We start from the raw sequence: 12479 nt of genomic DNA on the forward strand, positions 1-12479 counted from the left end.
AGCACAAGGCATAAACGACATTTATTTTTTCAATATTTATTCCTTTATAATTCTTTTTGATATCATTTCTAATATATTTCTAATATAGATACTACTACCGCTTCGGAAACAAATGGCGCTCTGAGAGAGTAGAAGCGTCGCAAGAAACTCGCCCAGCATTTTTTTCTTGCGCTCTTTTTAATGAAATATACAATATTGTGTAAGGATTTGATCAAGTTATTTTTTTTAAAGACTTTGGCTATAAAAAACAAACTTATTTAATTTTTAACTAATTTACTTAATACCTCTTAAATTATAAGCAATGTTGTTTTTTTTCTATGAAAATAAGGGACGAGACGAGCAGAACGTTCAGCTGATAGTAACTGATACGCTCTACCCATTTTACAATGCAATGCCGCTCGGGATTCTTGAAAAAATCAAAACTTCTGAGCGGCACTACAATTGCGCTCGTCACCTTGAGACATAAGATGTTAAGTCTCATTTGCCCAGTAATATTACTATTTACGGCGCCCTTCAGACCAAAAGACAGTAATGTTTACACATTAAGAAGGCACAAATAGGCACCGTTGTGGTACCCATAATCTAGCCGGCTTCCTGTGCAAAGGAGCCTCCCACTGGTGTGCGTGGTGTGCGTTACAAGTTACATTTTACACGCGCGATTGTTATGTCACTTTGTTAGCATTGCTCAGAATAGAGGTTAACTATCAACCTTAATTGTTTTTACTGTTTTATAACAGTCTATGTAGACGTATAAATAAACTAAGTATTTTATAATGAAAGTTCACAGCTTGAACTTCACACTTTAAAGTTTATCCTATTAAAACATTAGTTACCAGTGGGAGGCTCCTTTGCACAGGATGCCGGCTAGATTGTGGGTACCACAACGATGCCTATTTCTGCCGTGAAGCAGTAATGTGTAGACATTATTGTGTTTCGGTCTGAAGGGCGCCGTAGCAAGTGAAATTACTGGGCAAATGAGATTTACAATCTTTATGTCTCAAGGTGTCGAGCGCAATAATTGTATTGAGCAGAATTTTTGGGGTTTTTCAAGAATCCTGTGCGGTGCTGCATTGTAATGGGCAGGGCGTATTAGTTACTATCAGCTGAACGTCCTGCTCGTCTCGTCCCTTATTACCATAAAAAAACGCTAAAGTAATAAACCTGGCCTGTTTTCATCGGTTGTCTAGCAGCAAGAGCCTCTATCAAGACGTTTAAAGTATCTAAGATTAAATATTCGCTATGGAAAATGTAGAGTTGGGGTGGCAATAAGTGAAGGTAATGTACCGTTGAACAAACAATGTAGGTACGGCGTCCCATTACGCAGCTGAAAGAGAGCTAATGAAACGTCAATCAGCTGTGTTCTAGCGCCCGCCTCACTCCGCACTCCTCACTCCGCAAAGACTACTATACTCTGATTGTAATACACTAGACTTCTCCCGAGACCTTCACATTAACTTTACAAATAAAATTTGAACACAAAACTTTGTGAACGATGCGGGACTCGAACCCACGCCCGTTCGAGTGATGCATCGTCACAAAATCTTGTACGCCTTGTTCAACTCTCAGGTTGTGGCTTCATCTACAGGGTCTACTTTACAGTTGATAACCTGCTCAACCCCAGTATTTGCATATAAGAAAATTGACTTGAGATGTCGCTCTTGCTAATCTAAACAATTTATGTTTTTAAAGTGATAACCCTCACGTCTGGGATTAATACACAAATAAAATTTTAAAACTAAACTTTATGAACGGTGAGGAACTCGAACCCACGACCTCTAGCGTTCCGTGCGAGTGCTATCACAACTGAGCTAACCGTTCACGTGACGCATCGTCACAAAATCTTGTATGCCTTGTTCAACTCTCAGGCTGTGGCTACAAATTTATTTCGCGCTCCCTAGATTGTAGTATTAGGCCTTGTCAACACTCAAAGAAAAATGAACGAACGATTTCCCGTCTCTTTCACACATTCCCTCTACACATACCTTTTCTCTTTCATTCCAATGCTTTCTTTAATCGAATTCAAAATGGCAACTTCTTTTCTTCCTTTTTTTACTTCCAAGCATTTATTTATGATTTTCTTTGATTAACGCGAGTGTTACACATTTTAATAAAACACTTTTTGCACTCTGTAACCTTGTACGCAATGATGATAGAAAAAAAACATATACAGTCCCCCTGAAAACGAGATCTGGAATGGTCTTGAAACGTCGGGTTAACTAAAATAAAACAATAAAAATGTCACTTTTACGCAAAAATCTATTGAAAAAACACTTTTTAAAAAAACATTTACTTATGGGAATCATTTAAATTTCTGCTAAAAATACCTCAAATATTCCAATACTTAAACGTAAAAGGTAATCCCAAAGATTTTTGATGATTCTGTTTTTTAATCTATGCTCTCGATTGCAGGCGGCGGAATATCAGGTGCATACCAGTAACTATCAATCTAGAGAAACTTTCTATGAAAAGAGCAATTCACTCGATTGTGTGTGACGTGCAGTCTTTGATAGATTAAAGAAGTAGTAAAAACGGAGATAGCCGAAATCATCAACGTTTTTAACAACTGTTCAAATTCAAATTCAAAAACACTTTATTCATGTAGGTCACAGCAATGACACTTATGAATGTCAAAAAAAAATAAAAATATTGTTTCTTATTGAATTTACCGCTACTTCGTAAAGGGTTGAGCTAATGAGAAGAAGTAGCAAGAAACTCTTTGCCACTCTTTTAAGTCAAGATGTACATTTTAATTGTTTTACAAATCATTTCAATTACAATATATGCAAAGTGACGCAACAAAAATACTCAAATGACAAAAACTGAAAGGCTTACACGAATAAGTCAAAAAAAGAAAAAAAGTAAATTAATATTTATATACACAAGAGTTATTGAGTATAGTAGATGCATCAATCCACACATACCGTAAATAAATAGAGGCATTATGTGAGCATTTCATAAAATAAAATATATAATAATTTTAACTTCAAAGGAAATAATAATAACAAAAAACACATCAAGCAGACCTCCCGGTAGCAAGATTATCCAGCCACCACGCTTTCGCTTTCAAACTTAGCCGGATTATACTTCGTCGCCATATTGTAATTACTGTTTCAAACTATTGTCAAATGACTGCACGTTTCATACTTAACTATATTTCATTCTTTACTTAGGCAGTCCTCTTATTACGTAGTCTTTACTTCCTCTTTGAAAACTATGAAGGCTTCCTGTTCGGTACTCTATCGATCAAGTATCTATCTAGTTCTTTTTTATTAATAATCTATGGCCTTTATGTCGTTTTCAATAGACTTCATAAAAAGGAGATACTTAATTAAGTAAGCTGTTTTCTTATTACTTTTAAAGTTGGAAGTACCTTCTAAAATATGATACAGGGAATTTTTATTTTTCACTTTTAAGTTTACTTGTTTTAAAGTTTATTATGCATTTTGAAGTCGATATTACTATTCAAAAAAAATATTGATACCTTTATTTTTATGGAATAGGTGGACAAACGAGCGTACGGGTCACCTGTTGTTAAGTGATCACAGCCGCCCACATCCTCTTGCAACACCAGAGGAATCACAAGAGCGTTGCCGGCCTTTAAGGAAGGTGTACGCGCTTTTTTTGAAGGTACCCATGCCGTAACGTCCCGGAAACACCGCACCAGGAAGTTCATTCCACAGCTCTGTAGTACGTGGAAGAAAGCTCCTTATAAACCGCACTGTGGAGGACCGTCACACATCGAGATGGTGGGGGTGATATCCTAACTTGTGGCGTGTCGGGCGAAGGTGGAATTCGGCGGCAGGAATCAGGTTAAACAGCTCTTCGGAACACTCCCCGTGATAAATGCGGTAGAAGACACACAATGAAGCGACGTCGAAACACGACGACCTGTTATAAGATCGGGCATCTTTATATGAAACATATGCTATTATAAAATGTAATTAAGGCACAGACAATGTGATTAATTACCGGTAAATCTCGTTGAGTTTTAAACATAGTCATCGGGTAATTTGTTTACGTTCGAATAATTAATGTCGAAACAATCCATTGTAGCCGCTCCCGTACTCCGTTAAACATCAATGTAATTTGTAAGTATAATATGAAACGACTTATTAACTAACTGGTTAGTCAAAGTCAAAGTAAAATAAACTTTATTCAATCGCATTTTGCATCGTCACTAAAATATTTAAATAATTTGAATTACTGAATCTACTATATATTTGGAAAAATTAGAGCTCATGAGTAGAACCATTGGCAGGCTCCTTTGCACAGGATACCGGCTAGATTATGGGTACCACAACGGCGCCTATTTCAGCCGTGAAGTAGGAATGTATAAGCATTACTGTGTGTCGGTCTGAAGGGCGTCGTAGCTAGTGGAATTACTGGGCAAATGAGACAGAAATATCTCTAATTATGTCTCAAGTTGACGAGCGCAGTTGTAGTGCCGCTGAGAATTTTTGGAGTTTTTCAAGAATCGTGGCACTGCATTGTAATGAGCAGGGCGTATCAATTACCATCAGCTGAACTTCCTACTAGTATCAACCCTAATTTTCATAAAAAAAAAGAACATACAAGAAACTCAACGACAAAGCAATAGAGTATTTTACAACGGTTATAATATACATGACAAGTTATTTTGTAAGGTGCTGCATCGAATATTTGAATAAAATTTTGTTTTTCAAATTTCATTTGTGTATTAATCCTAGAAGTGAGGGTTATCACTTTAAAAACAAATTGTTTAGATTTACAAGAGCGACATCTCAAGTCAGTTTCCTATGCAAATATTGGGGTTGAGCAGGTTATCAACTGTAAAGTAGATCCTGTAGATGAAGCCACAACCTGAGAGTTGAACAAAGCAAACAAAATTTTATAACGAGGCGGTACTCGAACGGTTAGCTCAGTTGGTTAGAGCACCGGCACGGAACGCCGGAGGATCCCACATCGTTAAAAAAATTTTGTTTTTCAAATTTCATTTATGATGGTCGTGAATAAAAAATTCTTCTAAATAGTAATTGTATCCAACAAATACAATGATTTATTAACTATAACATGTCGATCTGGTACTACAAGCAGCACCTGTTCACGAAATGACGCATAGGCCAGCCATCGTTTACTTCGCACATATTTTAGGGAAGGAGAGAACCCAGCACACGGCGCTGCCGCAAGCAATGCCATTGTAGTGACCATGACGAAGCGTGTTATAGCTTTATATTATAATTTAATGTAAATGAGAATGTGTATAATTAAAGATATTATAATCCGCTGTCCGCAGTTAAATTTAAGTAAGTTTCGAAGCATTACATATATTAACCCCCTTATTCATACTGGTCCGCTTACTTTAAACAGCCGCTAAGGAGTGTTTTTTCTCATTCTGACTTAGGTCAATAGAAGAAGACAGAGTGTGAATTAGCAATGCTTTAAGTTAGCAGTCTATTATGAATAAGGGGGTAGATGTTAAAATTATTTGTAAGAATATTTTTTTTGCCTAGATTAAAATTTAATAATACTTCACGGATTGAAAAAAAATAAGACGCTATGTAAAGTCAAATAACTCTAGATAGACTATTAGTAATAATAAACTTAATTAAAAAAAAGGGGCAGTGTTTTTGTAAGCTATTACAAAAGTGGTTGTAAACATTATGATCAAAGGAGTGCAGATGCATACTTAAGTATTTTTATTTATTCTGTGATTTTATATAGATTCGTATAGTCACAGAGTTATGGAGGGTAGAGGCAAGGAGAATCATTTCACATGGGAGAAAAGTTGAAAAAGTGTCTAGCTTATACAAATAAAAATATTTATTTATTACAACAAAATACAAAATACAATTAGTGTTGGGGTCTCCTTTTAAGCAAAGAGTTGCCTGTAGTAGGAGGCCCCGCTCTTCCATAGCAAAAACATTATAATAAGGTGTAATAATAATCAAGTTGACCTTAACATAAATATAATTAATTAACTAAGGGAAAGAAATCTCCTAACAATAATAACATAATAAAAATTGATTTATTTGTAATCTAAACTTAATGTGCTGTGTGTGTGTGGGTGTGTGTATATATGTATGTATGTGAACGAGTGTGTGATTGTATGTATTGGTGAGTGTGTGTTTGTAGTGCTGATGCTGTAAGTGATAGTTCCAAAAGCTTCCACAATGGCGCTGGTGTAGCCACAGCGTATGCTATGAAGTATGGTGAATGTAGCAATTGTAAACGAAATGAAGTATGCCGAGTTAAAAAACAAACATATTATAATCGACTAAAGTAGTTAATTATTAAATATTTCAACAACTTACGTTGTACAAAATAATGTAGCAATTATAACGGGACGTAGTTACTTACGTAAAAAGCGATTAAATTATGCAATTGTATGAAACGTGCAGTCATTGATAGATTGACAGATGATGGCTATAATCTTGTAAAAATCGGAGATAGCCGAAATCGTTTAAAGCAAGCGTTCGCTTTCAAGCTCGGCCGGATTATACTTCGTCACCATATTGAAATTACTATTTCAAACTAATGTCAAATCTCACTGCACGTTTCATACTAAACTAAATTTCAATTTTTAATCAGACAGTCCCGCCTCTTACTACGTAGTATTTACATCCTCTTTGTTCAATGATACTAACTTAACTACGAAGTACGGTGGTGGAAAAGTAAAAAAATATATATCTTGAATAATTAATATCAATGTAATATATTTAATCCCTGGTTATGGTTTTTAGTGACAAGTTAATACGTAAGTAATCAGCTATTTATCAAAATACACATATTTAATTTATACACAATATTTATGAACGATGCGGGACTAGAACCCGCGACCTCTCACCTTCCGTGCGAGTGCTCTGCCGCTAAACTCTCAGGTTGTTACTTCACGAACCTGAGAGTTGAACAAGACATACACAAGATTTATCAACGATACGTCACTCGAACGGTTGACTCAACGGAAGAAAAGTTTATAAATTTTATTAGTGTAATTAATCCCAGAAGTGAGGGTTATCATTTTAAAAAATAACAAATTATTAATCAAAATACCTACGTATTATTTATAACTTAACAATATTCAAAAGTATTCATAAAAATATTATATGATATACTAGCTGACACAACAGACGTTGTTGTGTAGGTACATAATAAATAATATACTGTTATTATTGAAAATGTCTATAATATAATATCATAACATCAAGAAATATTTCGTAAAATATGCTCCTTGTTTTTATAATGAAATTGTTTCGCAGAACTGTCAAACCGTGCGTCAATAAATTCTCTCATAGAAAATATGTCTATACAAAACAAACATTGGAAATAAAAATAATTATGAGTCCCAAATCGAAATAAAATCTCTCAAGTTGGACTAAAGTGCACTCAATGAAGCAATCCCCATTTAAATCCGTTCATTAGTTTAGGAGTCCATCGCGGACAAACAACGTGTCACGTAATTTATATATATTAAGATAATAACCATATTATTCAACACAACTTACCGTAATTATTGCAAATGAGGTGTAACTTCTTTGAGTCATGTCTGCAGTCCTTGAGTTCTCGCAGCAGTCCCCCCTCGCTCCTCTGGAAGGCGCGGTAGGACTTGGCCACGCCGTGGATGACGGTCTCCTGGCCCCCTAGTAACGCGCTCGATGTCAGCGATTGTGCCTTGCTCGGGGTTGGGCGGGGAACGTTGACCATAATTTCGCTGTAGTTCATTTTCCTGTCAATCACAGCATGGATATATATCCTCCCCATCACCAACTTTGCACCGTTGGGTTAACAGTAATTGTTAAATAATTGGTATATATTATCATCATCATCATCATCAGCCGGAAGACGTCCACTGCTGAACAAAGGCCTCCCCCAAAGATTTCCACGACGACTGGTCCTGCGCTGCCCTCATCCAATGTATTCCGGCGATCTTGACCAGATCGTCGGTCCATCTTGTGGGGGCCTACCAACACTGCGTCTTCCGGTATATGGTCGCCATTCGAGGACTACTGCCCCAACGGCCATCTGTCCGTCAAACTATGTGCCCTGCCCACTGCAACTTCAGTATCGACGTTAGGACTTTGTTGGTAACTTTGCTTCACCTACGGTTCTCCTCATTTCTGATTCGATCTCGCAGGGAAACTCCGAGAATAGCCCTCTCCATTGCTATCTGAGCGACCATAAGCTTTCTCATAAGGCCCATAGTTAGCGACCACTGCGTACCGTAAGTCATCACTGGCAACACACACTGGTTGAAAACCTTCGTCTTCAGACACTGTGGTATTTGGGACGAGGTATATATACATACTAAGAAGTCAGTGGGTTACGGCAGTTTTACGCGTTTCCCTTTCCCGCAGCACTACCTGTACCCGCAGACATCTTATCACCTAGTCCCCGCCACCGACTGTCACTCCGTGAATACAGCGTTTACATTTAGCTCACTGCGACGGAACTACGACAGGGCTGAAGGCGAAATATGTGTGTAAACATGATACTGTTTATGCCGTTAGCTTTCCCCAAATTGTGTGCTTCTGTCAAAGGGCGGTCAGCAGATCGGAAATGCATGTAAGGGTATACGTAAATAACCCTATTGCTTAAACTCCTCAATACATACTCATACGAGTGCGCTCAGGCAGAATGTACTCGGAATAAAAACCTCTTTATAGCAGCTTTTTTAATCTCGGATAATATATATTCTATTCTATATATTCTTACCATAGAGGTTTTTAATGAACAGGAACGGGAACAGGAATATGACAAACGTTTCTGCATCCCCGCTATTTTTCCATTCCGATGTGCGAATATTGGACAATAATTTACAACTTGTTAAAGTAAACATAGCTCGACGGGTTGTTAAGATAAAGGGGCAGTAAAGTCCTCGAATGGCGACAACGTACCAGTAGACATAGTGTTGGTAGGCCCCCCACCAGATAGACCGACGATCTGGTCAAGATCATCGGAGTAAGTTGGATGAGGGCAGTGCAGGACCGATTGTCATGGCGATCTTTGGGGGAGGCCTTAGTCCAGCAGTGGACGTCTTCCGGCTGATATGATGATGATGAAAGTTGGATATAATGAACATACGTGTAGCCCAGCATGGAGCATATCTCGGCAGCAGTGGAGTGGTCGACTGTGGACAGGCAGGCCGGGAACCAGGACTGGTTGGCTGCGCGGTAAACCTGCACCTCTCCTCGGCCCACGTCACCATTGGCCTCACTTAGGCGCACTGTTCAACATTCATACCCATGTTAACACATTAAAACTCGCACAATCAGTTGTCCGAACTGGCATGGTGCACCCAGTGTCAGATCAAATCGTTTGGCCGCTTGCAGCGGAAAGGTGCTTGATTTCACAGAGTATTAAGGCTAAGGCTATGTCCGCACGGACAAGTGGCTTGCTTAGCACGTAGAGCCTGTCAGCGAAAATGTCGCGATCAGCTAGTCGCTTAGCGTCTCTCGAAGTAAACAAAGATGTTGGTTTTTTGCACTTGGTGCGAGGCATTTTAGAAGAAAAAAATCATGAAATATTAATTACCTCAGTTTTTAAAAGAGAACCTATTTAGAATCCAGCTAATGAACTCCATGAAAATGCATTTGTGTTAAAGAAACTATGGGAAGAGGTCGCTGATTTATATCATGAACCCAAAATGATGGATAAGGCAGTGAAATGGTATATTTTAAAGACGAACTTTCTGTAAGATGAAGAAGCAGTCTTTAAAGCTATTTTTGAAATTGATATCTCAACGTGCCGACAGTAAAATGACCAAGGCACCTAAGGACCCACCCACGCAAACCACCTCTATAGCGGCCACCGTGTTCTTTTTTTGTTTCTTAATATAATATAGAGGTATATTTGATGATGTCGTAAGATAACTAGGCATCATGAAAGAAGAAGAGCCGTCATTAAATTGAATTCATTGGAAATGGTGGCTCAGTTTACACATACATACACAACCTTTTACATAAACTAGAGCAACTCGGTATAAGGGGTTTTCAGCTTAAACTTTTTGAAAGCTACCTTACAAACCGCAAACAAGCGGTTAAAATTGACCAATATCTTAGTGACGAGGTCTATGTTGACTGTGGAGTTCCGCAAGGAAGCATACTCGGGCCAACGCTCTTCACTATATATATTAACGAACTCTGTAACATGCAATTACCTAACACTGTCATCTCAACATATGCAGACGACACTGCATTAATATTTTCAGGAAGTACATGGACAGACGTTAAGGAAAAAGCAGAAAGAGGGTTATCCAAAGTATCTAATTGGCTAAAACGCAACATTTTGACTTTAAATGTAAATAAAACGAAGTATGTCCCCTTCTCAATTTCAACCAGAAACAATCCTGATCAGGACTATCAGATTAAAATACATTCATGTATGCAATTTCCTGGTCGATCTGACTACTGCAACTGTCCAAATATCCAAAGAGCTGACCATATTAAATACCTAGGAGTCTATCTAGACAGACACTTGAGATGGGACATACATATCGATAACCAGACAAGCAGAATTAGGAAACTAATATATATTTTTAAAAGCTTACGACATGTCGCAGATCCGGAACTTATAAAAAATATTTATGTGTCCCTGGTACAATCGCTATTAATATATTGCCTACCGGTATGGGGAGGAGTCCCGAAATCACACCTAATAAGTATAGAACGGGCCCAAAGATGCATACTTAAAGTAATGTTTTTTAAACGTTTTAGGCATCCCACAAAGCAGCTGTATCGTGAAAATAGGCTAATGAGCGTGAGACAGTTGTATATTTTACATGTGCTTCTATATAAACATAATGAACTCCCATATAACACAATATGCGAACAAATTAAGCAAAAAAGGCTCCGACATAATGTCTGTCAAATACCATCAAACAAAACAAAATTTACTAATAAACAAATCCCTTTCTTATCAAATTCTCTATATAATAAAATAAATAAAGATCTAAATATTTTTGAAATGACCACAAATAAACTCAAACATGAAGTTCAAAACTGGTTTCTAACAAAAGACTATAGAGAAACTGAAGAATTGTTAGAAATTATAACGTAATACATTTAAAATATAACATTACTCTTCTTAGTAAGTAAAACTACTTTAGGATCAATAAATAAAATCCACCTTAAAAAAATATATATATAGATATATATATATTAATAATATACAACTTATAACTGCATCTTGTCGCATCTAGTAGCTGCTAATACTGTGTTGATTCATGTCGGTATCAACTCACTTCTTGTTTTATTAAGGGTACATGTAATTTTAATACAACAGCGAAGTACAATTTATTTTGTGCAATGATTACCATTTTTATTAGAAACTGTGGTAATAATGTAGTGTGTTTGATTATCAATTGGTAGACATCCTGTTATTTAATTAAGTGTTACAAACCAAATATGTGAATCAGGTTAGCTACCTAACTACCCAACTGGCGAAATGGTCTGGGTATGTACCGAAAGTAATTCTGCTTTAATTAAATATCACATTACACGTATCATTTACATTACATCAGTTGACCTAAATAATTAATATACGATATTATTTATTAATAAGTACTTATATTTCAATAGGTTTAGGATACATTTAAACTTCTTTAATTTAAAACTAGGTAATAATTTAGATACCTTACGTTACTAATTAGCAAATAAGCACATATTCTTTTAGAAAATATTATATCTATCTATATTTCATACATATAAAGAAATATACAATCATATACCTTCACTAGTATGTACGTAATTATCTGGTGGTATACATACCGACCTACATTTTTACTCATTACTACTCATACCTTTAAATTAATTATATACTATATTATATTTCTTATTTATTTTTCCTTTCAAAATTATTAAACTACTACTCATCTTGTGCATTATAATAGTCAGACATACACATTCTTGAACTATGGAATAACAGACCGATACACGGGGAGTACTAATATCCTAAACACAGGGAAACTTAGTTAGGAGTTAGAGCTCAGCCATGTACTAGTAGATTGTTGTCATAATGTAGACTACATACCTACCACTCCAGCAAAATATCAATTTTCTGGGAAGGCACCAGCTTTTATGTCTGCTTCACATAAAACCTACTGTCTGTATGTGCCTAGGTTCTTTAAGAAGTCCTAGCAATAAAAACTTCGTACCTACTTGTCTAGATGCACTTACCAAACATAAGTATATAGGCTTCTTAATGTTTGTATCTAAAGGTTGTGATGATGTATAATGTTGTGTAGTAGGTATTATGAGTATGTAGTAGTATGTACATGGCTTTTTTGTATAATACGTTTTTCTTTTGAGACAAAATAAAATATTTGTATTTGTATAGTTTATTAGACAATACAAACATCTAAAGGACCTGAATATTCAATATGAACTGGCTAAATCTTCTACGCTTAATAAGATTGATATATTTTATTTATTCAAATTTTAACTTTTATAATTCATAGATGCTCAAATGAGTATTTTATGGAACAGTTGTATTAGAAGTGTCAAAAA

General features: G+C 36.3%; 1 protein-coding gene across 1 annotated transcript in view; it reads right to left on the reverse strand.

Moving 5' to 3' along the window:
• Positions 1-12479, reverse strand: part of LOC126968764 (atrial natriuretic peptide-converting enzyme-like) — a 188505-nt gene that overhangs the window by 40046 nt on the left and 135980 nt on the right. Inside the window, exons 11-12 of the mRNA XM_050813877.1 lie at positions 9058-9199; positions 7482-7702 (exon numbers count right to left, since the gene is read on the reverse strand). Of these exons, the coding sequence (XP_050669834.1) occupies positions 7482-7702; positions 9058-9199 (363 nt within the window). The remainder of the gene's footprint in view (positions 1-7481; positions 7703-9057; positions 9200-12479) is intronic.

The sequence above is a fragment of the Leptidea sinapis genome, chromosome 16 (assembly GCF_905404315.1).
Source record: "Leptidea sinapis chromosome 16, ilLepSina1.1, whole genome shotgun sequence".
Classification (NCBI taxonomy): Eukaryota; Metazoa; Arthropoda; class Insecta; order Lepidoptera; family Pieridae; genus Leptidea; species Leptidea sinapis.